The sequence below is a fragment of the Plecotus auritus genome, assembly GCF_963455305.1.
Source record: "Plecotus auritus genome assembly, chromosome: 3".
NCBI classification, from domain to species: Eukaryota; Metazoa; Chordata; class Mammalia; order Chiroptera; family Vespertilionidae; genus Plecotus; species Plecotus auritus.
The window spans coordinates 65395775-65418001 of record NC_137772.1 but is presented as its reverse complement, the minus strand read 5'-3'; the positions used below and the strand labels follow the sequence as shown (position 1 = coordinate 65418001).

The window sequence follows — 22227 nt, the reverse complement described above, 5'->3', positions numbered from 1 at the left end:
CTTTTTTTTCAGGTATCTGTCCTGGCACAGTGGTGGTGGTTTCATTAGACAGGTAGGTAGTGTGCACTCAGATACAAGAGAAATGCTTGTTGGCTTAAATACAAAATGTGGTCAGTGCAAGTGATCACACTGCCCTTATTGTAATTTCACTGGTGACGATATAATTGTTAGCAATTGTAAAGTCTCCAACATCCTTTTTAGGAAATCTAGCCATGCTCTTAAACCTTTATATTTTTAGTAGCCATAAATTAATTCGTCTATTTGGCGTTACACTGTTAAATAAGCTTTCTTTTGCTTTTGTGCTCTTTTCAAACTCAGTGACCTCAATTTTTTTCCACTGTCCCCTCTCCTCCTGGCATGAAAAAGAATACAAATGTCAAAAGGGAAATCCACCCTACAAACAGTAACATTCCCATACCACCATACTGTAATTTCCTAACAAGAAAGAACCAAGCTATTTTGACATTGAAGTTCTATTTCCTTTCTATTTTTTAATACTTCCTCTTTGCTTTGGATTTTTATTAGCTTATCAAAACATTCACCAATTTAAATAAAGCCATATGGTTCTTATAAGGCCACTAAAACTTTGTAATTTCAGGAAGTTATCTTTTCCAGGTTAGTAATATTTGAGGTTGCAAATGGGTGAGAATCAACCATAGTCTCAGGTGATTTTACTCAGGAGAATAAAGCTTAGGCACAAGAAAAATCCTGCCAACCTCAGGATGCTCTGGAAATGACTGCCACTGTCACAAAGAGGTGGTGATGATGTCAGAAACTTCTGCTTACCCCTTGTTCAGATTCCAAAAGCTCTGTTTTGACTCTGACTGCCGGCATCCCATCAAGCATTAACATTCTGTTTTCAGAGGTGTTGATATTCTGAGAATCAAAAAGAGAGAGAGGGAAATTCAGCTTTAACGCATTCAAAAGAGGACATCTGTTAAAGCCTGCCTTCATTGTAGTACATTTAGTACTGCTAACCTAATTTTTTAACAATGAAGCATAATTAAATGAGACTATCAGCACAACCAATTATCTGCTCATTCTGAACTTTTCTTTGAAATAATGACCAAGAAGTTGAATTAATCAGTCTGATTCTCTGACCTCAGGTTGGAGGTCAGACTATAATAAACCAGCATAAGGAAACCTTACATTAATTTATAGGGAGCTGGAGCAATTCATCACACTTTTGCAATAGTGTAAGGAAATAAAAGGCAAGTTTCTTTCTTCATTACTTCTGGAGGTTGTACTGTGTACAAAAATCCATAAAAGAGAAAATAGATAAAAAGAATTTATATATTCTCAAATTATTGTCTCAAATTATTAAAAACAAAATAATATAGTTCTAGACACATTGAATTTTGGTATTATAGCAATTCTTATCAAATGAAAATTTTAACATATCAACAACCCCAAACATCTTTAAAAACAACATAATAAGTCTTGGATCAAGAGTGAATGTTTAATCTGAAGTCATAACTAAAGAATAAACTGGTTTTTGTTCCACTATATGTTGGGATCAATTAGCCACCTCTAGAAAGGAAAACCTTATTTCTATTGTGCTCAATAGAATTTCAAACTCTATTTATAAAAAAGATTAAATCAAGGTTATTTTCTACTCATTTTCACTGCTTTTGGGATTTTCTGAAGTCAATAACCTATGAAGGTAGTCAGAAAGCCTCATATCAGTGTTTGCTTAAGGCAAAAATCAAGCTCATGTTGTAAAACATGTTTAGAATGCCAACTTTACCCTTGAATACTGACTAAACTAAAAAATTTAAATGCCTAAATTTGAGTTTTTAGAATGATTCTTTTGCTCAATTATAGACTGTAATCATATGACACTAAAATGGTCTTATTAAAAGAAAAAGACATCTGTTTATAAATATTTTATCTACCTGGTAGTAAAGGTTAATATTATTTCTAAAACTTAGATTTTTAGTCTTTCATATAGTAGTGGCTTTTATATCATGTAGTTAAATAAGAACACGGTCCACTTCAATAAATCAAAAAATTAAATGTTTTTATTACCAAATAATACCAACAGAGTGCAGTATAGTGAAGCTCTAATTATTTCTCCTATTTCTTGACTCCTTTTTTGTTTAAGAAAAATACTCTAAGAAATAAAATATATGGGGTCTCTTATCCCAAATATTTGCTGTGAAAAATCAACAAGAAGGAAAAGCAAATTTATCCCAGAGTTAACTAATGAACATTTATAAAAATTCCATGGTACCTAGTCTATTAAGTAATTAAAAAGAAGAAAATAAATGATTGCTATGTTCTTTTCTTAGAAATGTACAGTATTATTAAAATGGGCAAGATACTTGTTTTCTAATCTTTGCTTTTAACTGGTCCATATTTTTAGGGATTTTACATCCTAATAAATAGCTTAGAGCAGAAGGAACTTTGGTATTACAGGCAGTCCTCGGGTTACTTTGGACTAGAAGTACATCGTTTTGTGGTTACATCGCCATCTCCCATTTATTTATAAAAAAAAAAAATCCATCATTTCGACATATGTACATATGTGCTTTAGGTTTTTTATTATTTATTTCCCACAAGTAAAGGTCAGGAATTGTTATCTTTCTTTCATTTTTTTTTACTGTTTCACTTCATTACTGCTGTGTATGTGCTCCATCTGAGTGACGTAGGTGCTTATGTAGGTGGGTTCTGACTTACGGCGAAAATCGCATTACATCGCACCATAGGAATGGATCTCCGATGTAACCCGAGGACCTACTATACTGGCAAGCTCAGTTAATTTGTTCCAAGCTTAAAATCCATTCATGGAGGCTGGTGAGTTGTTTATACATCAGGCATGGATCTCACATTCTAATGTGTCACTTGCTTCTGTGGTTGGAAGCAGCCAGCCTGGCTTGCCACTATCTAGTCTCAGGAAAGCCTTCCCAGCAAAGACCAGCCCTCAACTCCCCCTGCCTTGCACTGAAGCCAGGAATCCACGATAACAAAGCATCCCCTAAGCTGTTTGGTGGGTATACCATGAAGGATGAGTTGATATTTCTTCCTACCCTGGAGGAGGTCATGTCCAGAGGAAAAGGGAAGAAGATGCTTTGCAAAGGAGGGGAAAAGACAAAGCATCCTAGAAAGGCAGGTTTAATGAACTGTTAGAATATGATTAGAAGCTAATGTCCCTTTTAGTGCTTTGTACCAATTTACAGCTGATATACTTTAACCATTTTCCTCACTAGCTGTGATAAACTCATTAGTCTAAAAAATGCAAGCTAACCAGAGTCTTTGAGGTTAAGACTGTTAAATCATGAAAACCTGACTAGGTTCATGTTCCATTGAGCACATTTAAATATCACTATATTTTCATGATGGTTTTCTTTTTATTGTGTTCTTGACTACTTCTACATGTGTAAAGATAGGATATACATTTTAGTTTTATGTAAAAGTGAAAAAATAAAACACATTTTCAACAAATGTTTAAGAAATTAAGTTTCCCCTGGAAACATTTCTCTTTCCATCACTGTTCAGATCATGCACAGCCACACCCATAATAAACACCATAAATAACAATGCTCACCCCTAAGGAACCAATCCTTAACTATTAAACTCTTTCAACTAGAGCAGATTCAATCTGGATATATGCCTGAGTGTTACACTGCAAATATATATGAAGCATATTAATCTCTACATTCATGACTCTAACCCTGTTTAGCATAAACATAAGCACTGAGCATCACAACATATTCTAGACCATCCAAAAAGGTATATAGGTTTTATATAATGTATTGTAATTATGCAGCATAGAGGATACAGTCCTTGGAAAAAAATATCAATACATTTATCTCTCTAAGCTAAAATCAGATACATACAATCTCAGTTAATTGTAGACTTTAAATATGTAATAAACTCTAATAATTTGAAATTGTTGTCAAACATATCCTGCCATGATATTAATCAAAGCACATTTGCTGTGGAATCAATAGCTCAATTGATTCCCAAGAGGTGAATAAAATTACATAATCATCAATTGTAGTAACATGGTCCTCTTTCTATATTTATGTTGCAGCAAATATTTTGATATTATACAAGCCTATGCAATTTATATATATATATGTATATATTCATACACACATGTATATACACATGTGTATACACCTAAGTTATTTTGTATGAATAAATTTGATCAATTAAAGCAAAAACTATCATCAGATTTATGAGTTGGCTGTTGGCCACTACATGTGAACTGAATGAGAATAGTACCCTGGATATTCCTATTGGTAAATTAGATTTGCCAACACAATTATCCAGCTGATACAGCTCTCCTAGTCAAAAGCTGTATAAATACAAAGGTCATTGATCTTACCAAATCAAAATATTATGAATGGAATATGCAAGAAGGAAAGAGATTGATGCTCAATGATCATATCTCATAAAAAACACTGAATAGGAGTGACTTTCCAGGCTAACCACTACAATCTACCCTCCTACTCTAATAATCAGGTCTTTTCCTATCCCTCCTTCTGATTATGGGCCATCTAGTTTGTACAACTGGAGTAAGAAAGAGTCAGTCAATCAATATTTAATAGACCTAATTTCAAACAAAGCTTTCCTTTATAAGCCAAAAATATCTATCTACTGGTGTTTTGATTTCTCGAGGTACAGGGCATGTTTACTTAAATATTTATCCATCTTAAATTTTCATGTTTGGTTACAGGTGATGAGAAACATGAATGGGCTCCATCCATACCCACATTATGTTAAGCAGTGATATAAGGGACATATGAGTAGCAATTCATGATTCATTGCACCAAGTTGATTAAGGCATTTCATAGAAGATTCTTAAAGGATTATATAGCAAGTGTGCCAACTGGTTAAAAGTGTCATCCTTGAGTACATTTTCTATAGAAAAAACTAAAGTATCAGAATACAAGAAAACTGGGTTTTTAATTTAAAAAAAAAAACACAACACTCCTTAGAGAAGTCAACCTCTCCCCTTTCTTGAGTCACCTCTGCCATAACAATAGATTAGAATTACACTCAGCCAGGGGTTTTAGTTATCTATTGCTATGCAACAAATCACATAGTAGCATAAAACAACAATCATTTTATTATTCTTGGCAATAAATACAACACCTGCTATTTGCATATTTACTATGGACCAGGCTCTGTGCTTATAGCAACTCAAGAGGTCAATGCTATATTCTCTGAAGATGAGTCAGCTGAGACATAGGAGATTAAACTGCCCAAGGTCACAAGATTAGTAAGTGGTATAGCTCTGTTACAAACCAAATGAGTCTGAGCCCAAGTAAGCTCCTGACAACCTGTCTCCTCTCTCTCCTCTTCTCTCTCTCTCTCTCTCTCTCTCTCTCTCTCTCTCTCTCTCTAACTCTATCTCTATCTCTATCTCTATCTCTATCTCTATCTCTATCTCTATCTCTATCTCTCTCATTTCCTCTAAGGGCTGAGATTATTTAGTCATTGAATTAAATGTGCAACTTCTAGGCACTGGTGAGAATTGAGAATCAGCATTAGGGGAACAATAATGAAGGGTCAAATAAGCCCCTAAATTCACAGCTATTTCACTCTTTAAACCAAGCTTTCAACATACTTCCTTGGCTTGATAAAATTATACATTCCTGTCTTTAAATATCTCATAATTCATTTAGAAGGTCAGTCCCATCCTGATTCAACATCCAGAAAAATCTATGGTAATCACATTTGCTGCCCAGTGTTTTGAAGCTATTCATATCCTCGGTGGCTCATTCAATATTTTCAGTCGTTTCATGTACTTGGATGAAATAGGAACTTCATACTCAGGAGAGATACATTTGGATAATACATTTAATTTATTATCACTTAGATTAGTGTAAAAGCATATTTTCCTTACTTACATATCCTCACACTGGTAAGTCAATTTGGAAGAGGGCAAATACCTCAAATGTTACAAACAAACATCTAAAATACAGACTTTGCCGTTCTAGACCAGCCTTTTTATCTTTCATTGCTTTGCAGCTTAGGTGAGTGGATATCACATTGATGACCATATTTTACTGGCAGAACTAAGAGCCAACTATAGATCCATTGGGACTTTCAACTTAAATCCCCTTCAGTGGTTTCAATGATCCATATATACATTATTATGAAATAACTGTCTTCAGTGTCAAAAACAAAACACTTCCATAAATATCTCACATTGAAACGTGGAATTGTGTCTCTCCTAAGACTGGTAAAACTGTGTGTGCAATGCAGTAACTTATATTTTCCTGATAGTAAATACCATTTTATTTCCTATGTTGGCAAAGTGCTAAATTACCACAACAATGTACAGTTTACATTAATATTTCAGAAATGTGATCTGAGCTTCTGAATAACACTTTCCACCCTCAGAATTAATACAAATTGTAATAGATTATTATTTTTGTCATATTCTAAAGAGCTGCATGCACTTGGGGTTATGAGTTGGCCAAATCTCTCCATAAAGATACAGTGAGGATCACTGCTATGCCAAAATCATCTCATTCTATCCACTCCATGTTCATGAACCATAAGGCACAGTGTGAGGTAATAGGGCAAGCCAGAGACTGGAGAACAGAAAGCATGTTAAAAACCAAAAAAGGATTTGGTATGGCTGGAACAGAATGGTCATTAGACAGGAAACTAGAGATGAGATTAGAAAGGTAACTTGGGGTTAGATAGCAAAGATTCTTATATGCTATAGTAACTTATTTACTCACTCAAAAAATACTTCTTTAATGCCTGCTATGTGCTAGTTGTTAGGTGTGCAAGTGCAAGACAGAAAGGCTCCCATCTCAAGAAAGCTTGAGGTAAACAGGGAAGAAATGTGTGTAGGCATCACACAATAGGCAGCAATGGGGAGTCCTAAGGGCTTCTTAAGCAAAAGCATAATGTGTTTAAGTTTTGTGTTTAGAGAGAGAGCACTAGAATTAATTTGGAAGGTGACTTATAAACCCGTGGATTTGATGCAGAAGGGAGAGCAATCAGTTCATAGGCTACCACAATAAACCAGTGGAGGGGTGGTAAGGGCTTAAACTAGGATAGCGGCAGTGGAAATGAAGAGAAGGAAACATATCCAAGGGATAGTTCATAGGAAGAGGAAGCCTGGTGGTTGAGACAGAGGAGAGAGGAATGTCAAGGATGGCATTGGTTTTTCCAGGCTTTACATGGAGGTCAAGGCAGGAAGCCCAGGAAGAAAAGCCAACCATACCTCATAGTCCTCCAATATCCCATAAAGGACCTACCACACTCAGGAACACATGAACATTTGGATTTATGGTTTACTTTCAGTATATTTTTGCTTACATAAAGAGGAAGATTTCTCTTAAGCTGAGGATGCTCAAATCTTACTGTAGATATATAAAGTAAAATTGATCCAGAGTTGGAAACACACAAGTTTGGTTGAAATACAGCAAAAATAATAATAAAATAAAGCACTATATAAGTGAGTCAATTTATTAATTAGCTATATATTCCAGAAAAGAATTAACTATGCTTTTACTAACATTGTTTCTAGGATTTATCAGTTTTACAGACTCCCATGATTATCAAAACTTAAAAACCACACCAGAATATATATTTGCCAAAGTACAAGTTTAAGAGTACTGAACATTAACATATATATCAGCCATTTCCCTTTATAAAAACTGTGTGAAAAGTAATGAAAAAACACCCAGAACACTGAATAGAATATGTAATGAAATAACATCACTGGTTCTCTGTGCCTACAGAGAATGAAGATCACTATCAAATATGAAGTCATTTATTTTCTGTGGGAAACAAAGGAAATGACTATTGACCTATATTTCCACCTTTCTTGGTCTATAATGATGTCAAGTGGCTCCTTATCAAATCCAAAATGAATTATCTTATTAAAACATGGGCAGTTGATTGTTTCCCTCCCACACAGCCAGAAGAAATAGTAATGAAGGGTTGGGAGTAAAAGAATTTTGAGGAGAAATAAAAATCCAAGTCAATGTTTTTAAAAGTGTGACTATTTTAATGAAAACAAAATAAGAGAAAGATCCAAACCTAAACATACTCCTCCATGGTCAGAAAAATGTGTCGACTACTAAACACATAAACTAGGTTTTGCCTTTTCTTCCAAGAATCTATATTCGCTCCCTTCTCATTTTATTCTTTAAACATTCATTTAGTTAAGGTTTTGTACCAAATACAGTGGGTCCTTGGGTTACGTCCTACGTTCCTAGGCGCGATGTAACACAATTTTTGCCGTAAGTCAGAACCCACCTACATAAGCACCTTCGTCACTCACATGGAGCACATCCACAGCAGTAATTAAGTGACACAGTAAAAAATATTTAAAAGAAAGATAACAATTCCTGACCTTTACTTCTGGGAAGTAAATAATAAAAAACCTAAAGCACATATGTACATACATCGAAATGACGGAACACTTTTTTTATAAATACTATAAATGGGAGATGGCGACGTAACCACAAAACCACATATGTCAAGTCCGACGTAACCAGAGGACTGTTTGTATAGTATATTCCTTGAAAATCCTACACACGATATTGGTCTTTTAAAAAGTAAAGTAGAAGAAAATAAACTTGAAATTTATTTCATCCAAGAAGTATTGTCAAAGTGATACGGGAAAATTGGACTGGAACGTGCGGTATTTCCCTGGGCAGGATAGTTTCCCGGCCTCTTTGTCCGGTGGAGTCAAAGAATGAAACCAAGGACGGAAGATGGTATAGCAAAGGTAGAAATTTATTGAAAAACAAGCAAAAACTCCCACGTAGAGGGGGAAGGGTCCCACAGCACTGACTCTCACGTGGGGAGGGGGAAAGAGTCCCACTGAGTCCCTTCTTTCCAGGGCTTATAAAGGCTGCAGATTTTTGTGCCTTGATATCCCCTCTGATTGGTTACTATCCCCCTTAGATTGGTCACTATAGCAACTCCTGAGCTCAAGCCTCACCTGAAGTACCTGAGGTTCCCTCTTTCATTTCCCTTATTGTTCTCCTATTTCCTCTCAGCTTTCTTCCTCCCTCTTTGAATGAGGGGCTTCCTTCCCTTTATTTTGTAAATGTGTACCTTTTGCAGCTCCCAGCTCCCTTATCTTACAGAAATGTACCCTCTGCAGCTCTGTAGACCTGTGCTTTTTCCATAGATACCCAATTCCTAAAATTTCCTAAACCTGCCTATTTCACCCCTAAAAACTCCTTTCAAAAGCATGTACAGGCATTATGTTCATGTTTGTCAAAAGGTGTAACAAAAGTATAACTTATTGCACCCAGGAAGTCTTTATAATTTTTTTCTGTTATTTGACTGAATATGGCTAAAATGCTGCCTATACAGAAAGGAAATACTTAGGAAGTCCATTGCCATAACTGAGATAGTATCTTAGACCAGAGCTTTTCAACATCTGCAATATGGACATTTGGGCCAAATAATTCTTGGCTGTGGGGCTCTCCTGGGCATTGTAAGCTGTTCCATAGCATCCTTGCCTTCTACCACTATGCTATCCAGTAGCACTCCCTCACCCCCACAACTGTAGCAATATGAGATGCCCTCAGAAATTGCCAAATGTGAAGGGGGAGGGAGAGTGGAGGGAGAAAGTGCCCCATTTAAGAAGCACTGCTTTAAAATTACTAATATAATGAACTTATTAGGAAAGAATTTTACTTTTATGTTGAATTATATTGCTCCACAGTATAAACATTACCTCAATATTAAAAGAAAATACCCGCTACAAAGAATATTTTTAGTTTACTTTAGAATATACTTTCTGGGAAATTAGCAACGTTTTATAAGATTTTCTTTTATTTTGTTTGAATTCCTTCTCCTCTTCCTGCATATCCAAATTTTCCCACAAGTGCAAAGATTCTAGAAAGGAGCTGCAAATTTGCTCATTAGTTCAAGCTGCAGAGCCTGAAAAAAATGTCAGGATTTCAATATTAATATAGCATCTCAGGAGAGATCTCCAGGCCCACTGAGACATGGCCAGTGAGAATCTATCAAATTAGCCTCAGAAAATTCCCAAAGTAAGAAACAGTAATTACCCAAATGGACATGGTGACTTAACTTTCAACAAGAAACTACAAGACAGTTTTCAATCTTGGATCTACATCAGATTTGCTGGATGATATTTTATACTTTGCTTTTCTTCATAGAAACCAGGACTGATTCCTCTATCAAGAACAAAGTATTTCACAATATGAACTGAAATATAAGCCTGTCTTTAATTGATTAATTTTGTTAGAAATGTTGTCTTTTAGGTAACATAAATACAGCCTTGTGTAACAACATAACCTTGTGGGACTGCGGGAGTCAGTTCTGTCTAGTTGCAGTGGACCAAAGGAACAAATTAAAATCACCATGGGCTGTGTAAATGACATTGCATCAAGCAATACCCTTGGTAAAGAAGAAGAAGAGTGCTTTCTTACAAAGAAAAAAATAAAGATGTGAGGGATAGTAGGACTCTAGAACATCTTACTGTAAATTCAAAGAAGGAAAGAAATTGTTTTTAGAAGATGGGAAAACATGCTGAAAAGGCAAACCACAAATTCACTTCCATGGGTATACTTATAGTCTATAAGCATACTCTGTATCTATGATGTCTGGGTAACCACCAGCTACTTGCAGCTGAAGTTTGATTAGTCCAAATTAGATGTGCTTTACATGTAAAATACACACTGGATTTTGAAGACTTAAAATGAAAAAGAAACTGTAGAATATCCCATTAATTTTTTATTGATTCCATGATAAAATGGTATATGGGTTATACTTGGTTAAATAAAATATATTATTAAAAGTAACTTTAAATTTTACTAGAAAATTTAAAACTACACATATGGATTTCTAATATTCTGTGCTATCATTTCAGTAGACTTCAACCTGTATTTGTATTATGATCTTCCCCCCACTTTCTACCCAATCCTTTTTAAAATGTGGGGGTGGGGAAAGAGGAGAAGGAGAAGTGACACGAAATTGGAAGAGTGTCACTGGCTTTTAGTACCCAGGGGCCAGGGATGACAAAGATCCTCATTGCAGGAGTCAGTCCCATACAATGAAGAATTGTCTTCTCCAGGATTTCTGTTGCATCTCCACTAGAAAACAGGCAGGTGACATTATTAGCAGCCAGACTTCAGAAACTATTTGCTGGGACCCAACTTTGTATTTTCAACCCTGACCTCTTTCTCTCAAGACACAGAAATATATTCCAAATGACTGTTTGACATCTCCAAATAAACATTCCATGGGCCTGGCACAATTACAAATCTAAGCCAAATTCAGTATCTCTGACCGCCATACAACCGAAAAAAAAAAAAAAGGAATGAAGGATGGGAGGGAGGGAGAGTAGGAGGGAGAGAGAGGAAGGGAGAGGAAGAAGGGAAGGAGAGAGGGAGGAATGGAGGAAAGAAGGAGGAAAATCTGCTTTATTAATTTTCCCCTCAAGGAATGACATTCATCATCAAGGCTAGAAAGAAACCTTTCCTTTGCTAACTCACATGCCATGTTTACTGGAATCCTTGGCCAGTCATAGCCAGCCTTTTCTCTCAGTTCTCACTAGTCCCTATCCCACAGGTGATAGTCCTGTTACCACTCTTCCGCCAAATTACTGAATAATATTTACTCATCAAATTTATGATACGTAGCTTTTTGTATTTTGTTGGGAGCACAAGAGACTTGGTTGGAAAATTGTAAGGAGGACATTCTGATAAAAGGGAAGTGTGTGGAAGGCCGCCTGCCCTGTTTATCAGAATTCTGACTTAGGGGAGTCTTAGGGGAGTGTCAAAGGTGGCGCCCCTAATTATTCCTTGAACTTTCCAAACAAGTCTGTGCATGTGCAGACCCCGGGTGTTTACTGGAATCCTTATGCTTAATCCCTGGATGCCCTTGCCTAGAGGACAATGTGAACACATGTATCCTCCCAAGATTACTCACCCTACTGATTGTATCTAAAGATAAAAATTCCAATAAAAGCCTAACAAGACAGGCAATCGAGGCTGCCTGGCTTCTTCAGCTGGGCCGTCCCTTAGCCCTCTCTTTCACAGTTAAACTGTGTCAGAGTAATGTGTTCATCCATCATTCAGGGGCTGCTGGTCAGCCCCGGGAATATTTACTAGTAAATAGATGAATGAGCACAATTAAGTGATAAAGAGATAACAGGAGAATATGTTTCAATACCTTTAAAAACAATGCTAATAACATAGGAAGGGAGAGGGAGAGAGAGAAAGAAGATACAGAGAAAGCTCAAAGTATTTGGCGTGATGTTTTTCATTTTTGTCCTGAAAACTTTCCTCATATTTTAATGAATTCCATATATTAGCCATATAATAAAAGAAATACATGGGTGTTCAACATTTCAGGTAAAAAAGATCCAAACAGGTTAAGAAAAAAACAGTGACAGAAAGCATACCAGAGAAATGAGTTTCTATCCAGGAGAGTGTAGGCGCGTATGTGCGCGCGCGCGCACACACACACACACACACACACACACACACAAAGTTGCATGTATATTAACATTATAGTTAAAATTTAACTCCTACTAATCTAAAAAAAAAGGTAGGTGAAATGAAAAGAAATGTATTATCAATGTATATTTATAACTGATGCATTGAGTTGTTATATGGCTTCAAATGAACTATCAACTGATATTTGCAAATACCTTCATTAGGCAGAGAGCTATATATTGCTATGTAATCTGCAAATGCTATAATTTTTTTAAGTTCTAGGCAATTCCACAACAATAGAAAAATGGGTGCATTATTCTGTTATCTTGTGCTAAGAATTTACCGGGAGCATCCTAAAAAAGGAAACTAGGGGCCAAATACTCTTTTTTGTTTTTTTGCCTACAAAGAGCAGCCAGTGAGTGAGGTTTAAAAGATTTTAGTCTTGTGAAAAATGAATCTTCCCTGTTCTTATCTGGAAAAGTATAGGAGCAAAAACACTTACACTTGTCAGATTTTTAAACAACATATAGCATCTTATGACAACCACAGACAATTACACTCTGCCCTTTGTGCAGATCTCCACTTCCCTGGGCCTTTAATTGTTAAGGCCACATTCTCTGGTTATATAACAATACTGGAATTGTTACTTGAGAAAATTCCTAGAGAGTGAGGAGGAAAAGAACTGGGATCTCAACAATGTATTTTTGGAAGAACTAAAAATATCCTCAGGGACTTTCAGTTTTTGGTCCACCTTGTAAGAAACTTAAAGTCGCCAATCCAACATATAAAAAGCTGAATAAACAAAAACCACAACTTCTGTTAGATCTATCAGAGAAGTGAGGTCATAAGGCAAACTGCTACGCCCCAACACTGGAGAGAAAGACACGAGAATGCAACAACCCCTTCCCCAAACCAAAAACCTGTGGAAACAGTGCTGGGGTAGAGAAACCTGACTTGTAATGGAAGAATTCCTAAAGGCTCAGGGTGTATACGCCTGAGAGTTAACTCGAGGGCAATGAAGTTATAGGGGGTGCCCACACTTTTGTGAGTTTTATCTCCAGAAATTGTACCATAGGTCCTTACAGTGAATATTGGAGAAAAATTCCTTCATACTTCCACCAGGGGGAGGGTTTCCATTTGAATTATGCCACAGTATTAAATTCTTCTAAAAAGGCCTGCCCTCAGGGGAAATTTACTAGAGCCTAATTTGATAGGCTCTTATCAGCATCTAACCTATAAGTGGGTAGGTAATTATACAACTAGAGCTTCATTAAAGGGTTGGGGTGACTGAGAAGCACTGGTGAAGTACACAGTGGAGAGGCACAGGCTCACCAAAAGACTGAAACCTAACCATCCTCCTATATAATAAAGAGCTAATATGCTAATTAAATCAAACAGCAGAAAGACTGTCTGGATGACCTTCCAGATGAAGCCGGAGCTGCGAGAGCTGAGCCCCTTGCACGAATTTTGTGCATCGGGCCTCTAGTCTATTATAATAAAAGCATACTTTGCTAATTAGACCGGACATCCTTCCTGACGTCCTTCTGGGGCTGGGGCTGGTGCTGCCAGGGCCAGGGTGGCAGCCAGGGCTACTGCTGTGAGGGCCAGGGCAGCAGCCAGGGCTGCTGCCTCAGCCCTCAGAGCCCCTTGCATAAATTTCGTGCATCGGGCCTCTAGTCCTATCTAATAAAAGAATAATATGAAAATTAACCATCGCTCCACTACACCCACCTGCCATGCCCACCAGCCACGCCCACCAGCCAATCAGCAGCGAGTATGCAAATTAACCCAACCAAGATGGCTGCGGCCACGGAGAGAACAGGTGGGTTTCCCCGGCGATGGAGAAAGCCAAGCTTTCCACACACTCTGGCCAGCTCAGGACTCCGCTTAAGGCTACAAAGTTCCAATTATAGGAGATAAATTAATCCCAACAAAAATGGAGGCAGCCACGGAGCTGGAGAGAGCAGGCAGCTAGGGTTGCCCCCGGCGATGGAGGAAGCCAAGTTTCCGCATCCCTGGCCTGCTTTGGCCTCCGCTTAAGGCTACAAAGTTTCAATTATAGAAGATAAATAAATCCCAGATACCAGGGCCTCCGCTTGGATCGCTGGGGGGTGTGGCCGGCCTGCAAACCAACACAGGCCCCTCACCCAGGCCGCCCCATACCCAAAGGGAACCCCCACCCTGATCCGGGTCACCCTTCAGGGCAAACCAGCTGGCCCCCACCCATGCACCAGGCCTCTATCCTATCTAGTAAAAGAGTAATATGCAGATTGACCATCACTCCAACACACAAGATGGCTTCCCCCATGTGGTCAAAAGTCCTGCCCTCATGTGGACACAAGATGTCCACCACAAGATGGCCAGCAGGGGAGGGCAGTTGGGAGGGACCAGGCCTGCAAGGGAGGGCAGTTGTGGGCGATCAGGCCAGCAGGGGAGGGCAGTTGGGAGGGACCAGGCCTGCAAGGGAGGGCAGTTGGGGGCGATCAAGCCTGCAGGGGAGGGCAGTTAGTGGGACCAGGCCTGCAGGGGAGGGCAGTTAGGGGTGACCAGGCCAGCAGAGGAGGGAAGTTGGGGGCAAACAGGCTTGCAGGGGAGCAGTTAGCCATCAATCAGGCTGGAAGGGGAGTGGTTTGGGGGTGATCAGGCTGGCAGGCAGAAGTGGTTAGGGGCAATCAGGAAGGCAGACAGGCGAACAGCTGGGAGCCAGCAGTCCTGGATTGTGAGAGGATTCGGTGGGACCGGGCCTAAACGGGCAGTCAGACATCCCTCGAGGGGTCCCCGATTGGAGAGGGTGCAGGCTGGGCTGAGGGACACCCCCCTGTCCACAAATTTTGTGCACCAGGCCTTTAGTATATAATAAAAAGGTAATATGCAAAATAAACCAAACAGTGGAACAACAGGTCACTATGACACGCACTGACCACCAGGGGGCAGATGCTCAACGCAGATGCCCTAATATACAAATAGAACGAATAGCGGAACAACTGACCCGAACAACTGGTCACTCTGACATGTGCTGACCACCAGGAGGAGCGTGTGGAACATGGCAGGCATCGGCAGCAGGCTGCAGAGCATGGAACATGGAAGGCCTCGGCCATGGCGGGATGGTGGAGCAGGTGAGCAGGGGTGCCAGACCAAGGAGGGCACCAGTCGCTATCATGAGAGCAAGTCTCTGGTGGTTACTGAAAATTTTTTGCTCCCACAACACGCCACACACCATGGTCCCACATGGCACTCTCACCTGCTGCCAGTGCCAGCCCCACTCACACCTGCTGCCGGTACCCGGTGCCGTCCTCAATCACTCGGCACCATCAGCAGGTGTGAGCAGCGGTGCCAACCCCGATCGCCGCTCAGGGCTTCTCCACCTCCCCCTGCTCCTGAAGGGTGATCAGGGCTGGCAGCTGCCACTCGCACCCACTGAAGGCACAGGCCATGCCCGCACCTGTTGCTGGCACCACCCCCAACTGCTCAGTGCCTTCAGCATGTGAGAGCGGGGCCAGCACCGTCAGCGCGTGGGAGCAGCAGCAGCAGGAGCGGGGCTGCCAGCAGACAGGGGACGAGGGTCCAAAGCTGGAGGGGCAGGGCAGGGGCACTGGGGATGGGCTGAGACACACTGCTGTGCCTACCGCAGCCTCGAGGCCCCCATTTCCTTTCAAGGTGCACAAATTCGTGCACTGGGCCCCTAGTAAAACTATAAAATGCCTCTTCTCCCCTTACACCTTAACCATTACATTAATAAAAGCCTATTTACTGTAGTTCATTTTATCCAGTAAGGAATAATCACCTTTCAACAAAAAATTACAAGGCATACTAAAAGGCAAAAAAACAACAATCGTGAGCAGACTATACAAATATACAAACATCAGAACAAGAGTTAGATATTGCAGGAATATTGAAATAACCAGACCAGAATTTATTTTTTTAATCCTCCCTTACGGTTATTTTCCATTGATTTTTAGAGAGAACAGAAGGGAGAAGGAGAGAGAGACAGAAACATCAATGATGAGAGAGAATCAGATTGGCTGCCTCCTGCACGGCCCACAAAGGGAACCCAGCCTGCAACTTAGGCATGTGCCCTGACTGGGAATCGAACTGTGATCTCCTGGTTCATAGAACGATGCTCAACAACTGAGCACAGCCAGCCAGGCCAGACCAGGAATTTTTAAAATGGTGATTACATGGTGTACCAGTTAATAATGTGGATTTTGTAATCAAAGAAAACACAATAATTTCAAGAGAAACATCAAAAGTGCTTTATTCAAAGTAATGTCCATCACTAGCTACACATTTCCCCCATCTTTCAGGTAATTTGTGGATACCATCCCAATAGAACTTTTCTTGTTTTGAGACAGACCAGAGACCCAATTTTCCACGTCTTCATATGTTTTGAAGTGCTGCTCAGAAAGTGTGTGTGCCATCAATCAGAATAAGTGGTAATCTGAAAGAGTAAGGACTGGTCAATAGAGCAAGTAGGTTAACACTTCCCAGGCAAAATCTTTTAATGTGTCTTTAACTGATTTTGAAGTGTGTGATGGTGCATCATCATGAAGCAAAATTACTTTGCCGTGTATTCTGGCCCATTCTGGTCGTTTTACAATCAAAGCATGGTTCAAATTGATTATTTCTTGTCAGTAGCAATCATTATTAACGGTTTCACCTGGTTTTAGAAGCTCATAATACACCACACCTTCCTGATCCCACCAAACTCAGAGCATTGTCTTCTTTCCAAAGTGATTTGGCCTTGCAGTCGATGTTGAAGGTTGACCCGGATCAACTCATGATTTTGTGTGTTTGGGATTCTCAAAATAAATCCACTTTTCATCACCAGTCACAATTCGATGCAAAAAAGACTTTCTTTCGTGCCACTGAAGCAACATTTTACTGATGACTTTTTGGTTTTCCATTTGTCTTTGTTCAGTTAATGTGGCACCCATTTTCCTTCCTTTAAAATTGTTCCCATTGCTTGTAAACAACTGGAAATTATTTGCTGAGCAACGTTTAATCTTTCTGCAAGTTGTTTTTGAGTTTGACACGCATCTTCATTTAATAATGTTTGTAATTGTGCTGGGGTCTTTCCGCATTAAGGGTTCAGGAATCTGGAGAAGGGCTGCAATGTAAATTAAGTAAACTAGACATGAAATATAAATTTGGAAGGCATTCTAGGGGAGCCAGGGGAGGCTTAGCTCTAGTGACAAAGCTCCCAGATCTCCAGACCCAGGGCTTTTTATTCACACATTTTGCCTTTAGCAAAGCAGATCTACATATCAAAGGTAAGGTTTGGTAAACAGTAAAGGAGTATCAGGTTGGGGGAACTGCCCTCAGCTGTCTGGCAACAAGCAATAACATGCAGATCTTCAGCCCTGCTGAAGGTGTCCATTAGCCTTCTGATGAACTTCTTGCATTTTATTATGCCCTGTTGGAATTAGCCTCCAGCATAATTGTTGGTCTTCAAACTTTTTCGGTTGACCTGGACGTTCTTTGTCTTTCGCATCGAAATAATCACTTTTAAAGCATTTAAACCAGCATTCACAAGTATCTTAAGATGGAACATGTTCACCATAAGCTTCTCAAAGTATACCATAACTTTCAGCAGCACTTTTCTTGAAAATAATGAATTAAAACTTTCCGCAAATGCTCTTCTTTTTGGCATGAAATTTGACATTTTTAAGCATAAAAATATCTATGATGTTAATGCCTTTAGCAAATTTGACATATGAAGTTTTGAAGCTTGTTGTCAATACAACAAAATAGCATACATATCAAATCGCATATATATCAACATATGTGTAACTCCATGTATTGAAAAAAAAAAAAAACGATTAACTGGTACACCTAGTAATATACTAAGGGCTTTAATTTTTAAAAATTGACAACATGCAAGAACAGATGAATAATGTAAGCATATAAATGGAAATTCTAAGAACGACTCAAAAATAAATGCAATCAATCAAAATCAGTTTAACAGAAATGAGGAATGCCTTTTATGGGCTGACACAAGAAAGAGTAGAAATGATTAGGGATATTTTGTTATTATAAGATGCTCACGATCTCTATGAAACATGATAGTATTATTTTTTAAAATATATTTTATTGATTTTTTACAGAGAGGAAAGGAGAGGGATAGAGAATTAGAAACATCGATGAGAGAGAACCATCAATCAGCTGCCTCCTACACCCCCTACTGAAGATGTGCCTGCAACCAAGGTACATGCCCTTGACCAGAATCAAACCTGGGACCCTTCAGTCCCCAGGCCAACGCTCTATCCAATGAGCCAAACCAGTTAGGGCATGATAGTATTATTTAACAGTGGACTTGGATTAGCTATAAATTGATATTGCAAACTCTAGGACAACGACTAAAGTAAGTTTTAAAAAAAGTAAAATTGATATGCTAAGAAAGGGGAGAAAATGAAATTATTTAAAATGTTCAATTAAAATTACAAAAGGTCATGGACAATAGTGTGGTGATTGCGGGGTGGTGATGGTGGAAGAGGGCACAGAGAAGATAAATGGTGATGGAAAAAAGTAAATTTTTTCAATAAATGAAATAAAATTACAAAAGGTAGAAAAAGTGTAGAAGAACAAAACAGGAAAAAAGAACAATAGCAACAAATAAAAAATAGTAGCAAATATAGTGGCTATTACTCCACTTACAATAACCATTCTCAAGACTCACTATGAAGCTAGAGTAATCAAGAATGCGTGGTACTAGAAAAAAAGCAGACCAATGGCCCAATGAATCAGACTAGAAAAACCAGAAGTAGACTAAAAATGGACCAAAGACTTTATAAAATAGCTCACCAAAGATATACAGATGGCAAGTAAGCATATGAAAAGATGTTCAATACTATATGCCATTAAATTGAAACAATGAGATAGCCCTATTATAAGATCTACAATGGTGGGTACATGGCATTATCCATATTTGTCCAAATCCACAGAATGTACACCAAAAGTAAAACCTAATATAAACTGTGATCTTTGGGTGATAATGATGTGTCACTAACTGAAACAAATATACCACTATAGTGTTGGATGTGGGTAGTTGAGGAGGTTGTACATGAGTAGGAACATGGGGTATATGGGAAGTCTCTCTATATGTTCTGCTCAATTTTGTGGAATCTAATACTCTAAAAATAAATTTTATTAATTTAAAAAATTCTGAACTCTCAGTTTAATCACAAATTCAATCTTTTTAATATACAAATATTATATTCTTTAAGCTGATCTCAAAAAAGCAGTTAAACGTAAGTGGACAATTCAATAACGCATTTGTTTTTTTCATGGAATGTCAGAAATAATATTTAGAAATTTAAAAGAATCAGAATTCTTAAAAGCAACCACTACTGCCAGGTCAATAAAACTATCAAAAGTAGCAAAAAGCTGTAGCAAGAGTTTTAAAACAAGAGATCAGTCTTATATACTATTTTATACTGTTTAAGCATGGTGATTCAAATGTTATTCTATTACCCTACATTAGTTATAAACATTTTCTCAAGACCAATGGATGATTGGTTAATTTAGGCAAAATGAACAAATATATCATTCTTCAATAAATAATTTTTCTCCTGGCAATAAAGAAATTGATCACCCAGTGTATTTATATGTAAGACTAAAGTACAATTAAATAAGCAATAAAGTATTCACTTTTATGCCAGAAGGATTCAGAAGAATATAGATATCCTAAATAATAAAAGGCTAATATGCAAATCAACCGAACAGCAGAATGACTGGTCTCTATAATGCACACTGACCACCAGGGGGAACATGCTCAATACAGGAGCTGCCCCCTGGTGGACAATGCACTCCCACAGGGGGAACGCCACTCAGCCAGAAGCCGGGCTCATGGCTGGTGAGTGTAGTGGTGGTGGTGGGAGCCTCTCTCCCGCCTCCACAGCAGCACTAAAGATGTCCAACTGACAGCTTAGGCCCGCTCCCACCTAAACCGTCAGTCGGACATTCCCCAAGAGCTCCCGGACTGCGACAGGGCGTAGGCCAGACTGAGGGACCCCCTACCCCAAGTGCACAAATTTTGTGCACTGGGCCTCTAGTATGTATATAAGTGTGTTTGTATGTAAGTTATATCTGTGTGTGTATGTATGTGTGTGTGTGTGTGTGTGTATATACAGTATTTCCTTGAGTTATGTCAGAGATCCGTTCCTACAGCACGATGTAATGCAATTTTCGCTTTACGTCAGAACCAACCTACATAAGCACCTATGTCACTCACATGGAGCACATACATAGCAGTAATGAAGTGAAACAGTAAAAAAAAATTTAAAAGAAAGATAACAATTCCCTACCTTTACTTGTGGTAAATAAATAATAAAAAACGTAAAACACATATGTACATACGTCAAAATGATGGAACTTTTTTTTTATAAATAAATGGGAGATGGCGATGTAACCACAAAACAACGTATGTCGAGTCCGACATAACCCAAGGTCCGTCTGTATATATAAATTTGACGTGCATGTCCCTGAAAAATGTCTAGTAGAAAAAACAACTGCAGGTTGAGACACAGCACTCTACCTTGACTGACTAACCTTAATCTTTCAATCTGTTTCCAATTTTAGAATGCATTATGTAAACATTAACAAAATAGTTTTATGTAGTAAATCTTACTACTTCTCCTAACAAAAGGACAGGTCAATCAACATTGTTTTTATAATGTTTCTTTCTACCAATCATCCTTTTAAGTTAAAAAGTGTTCAACAAAATAAATCGATTTCTCTATATGAAAATGTCTTACAATGATTTAGTACTTGGTATCATGCAATAACACCAATACATAAATTTTTCACTTTACAATACTAGACTGAGAAAACTTTAATATTTTGATAGAAAATAAGTTGTCAAAAAGAAGCAATATACAAATGATAATACAGTTATTTAAATGAAAGTACTCAATGCAGCATTTTACATTTCTTCAAGCTATTCGTTTTTAAATAAGCAACTATGTACAACTCTGGTGCTTAAATCTGGTCCCCTGTGGATACAAGCAAACATCTAGCTGGCAACACCCCCTCAATGATAGATAGGAGGAAACCTGAGCACAGTGTGATTAGGAAGGGTAATCTAAGCAGTAAAGGCATCTGAGGCTCAACTCATGAGCCTACTTTTAAAAAAAGATTTTGATTGTAATGCTGGTGGTCTTGATCCAGCATATAGAAGGGTTCAGCAATCTGGAGAAGGGGCTGTGTGTAAATTAATAAAGAGTCCAGAGACAAAACATAATTTTGAAAGGCATTTCGGGGGGACAGAGGAGCTTGGCTGAAGAAACCAAGTTCCCCTTGTCTCAGGACCCCTTGCTTTTTATTAACACAATGTGTCCTAAGACAAGGTGGAGATATACACATCAAAGGGTAGGGTTTCCTCTACAGAGTCCATTGTCAGAATGCGGAATTACCTCCGGCTGTCCAGGTGTTTGGCCAGGAGGCAAAAACATGTAGATTAAGATACCCTGAGCTGTCTGGCAGCAAGCAATCATCCTTTTCAGGTTTGGGGAAATGCCTTTAGCCATTCCCAACAGGCTATAACATATGTGACTCAGCCCTTGTTGAGTCCCCAAGTTCCATCAACCCTTCGATGAAACTCTTGCAATTATGACATGCTGGAATTGGCTTCTGGCATGATTGATTGTGAGAGAGAGAGGGAGAGAGAGAGAGAGAAACATTGATGTGAGAGAGAAATATCAATCAGCTGCCTCCTTCATGCCCCTTACTGGGGATTGAGTCCACAACCCAGGCATATGCCCTGAATGGGAAAAGAACTGGCAGCCTATCAGTGCCCAGGACAAAGCCCAACCAACTGAGCCACACT

At 38.7% G+C, this 22227-nt stretch overlaps 1 protein-coding gene across 2 annotated transcripts in view; it reads right to left on the bottom strand.

The window, feature by feature from the left end:
- Positions 1–22227, bottom strand: part of KLF12 (KLF transcription factor 12) — a 675261-nt gene that overhangs the window by 261004 nt on the left and 392030 nt on the right. For both annotated transcript variants that reach the window (XM_080660594.1, XM_080660593.1), the window contains one exon: positions 787–876. In XM_080660594.1, the coding sequence (XP_080516720.1) occupies positions 787–876 (90 nt within the window). The remainder of the gene's footprint in view (positions 1–786; positions 877–22227) is intronic.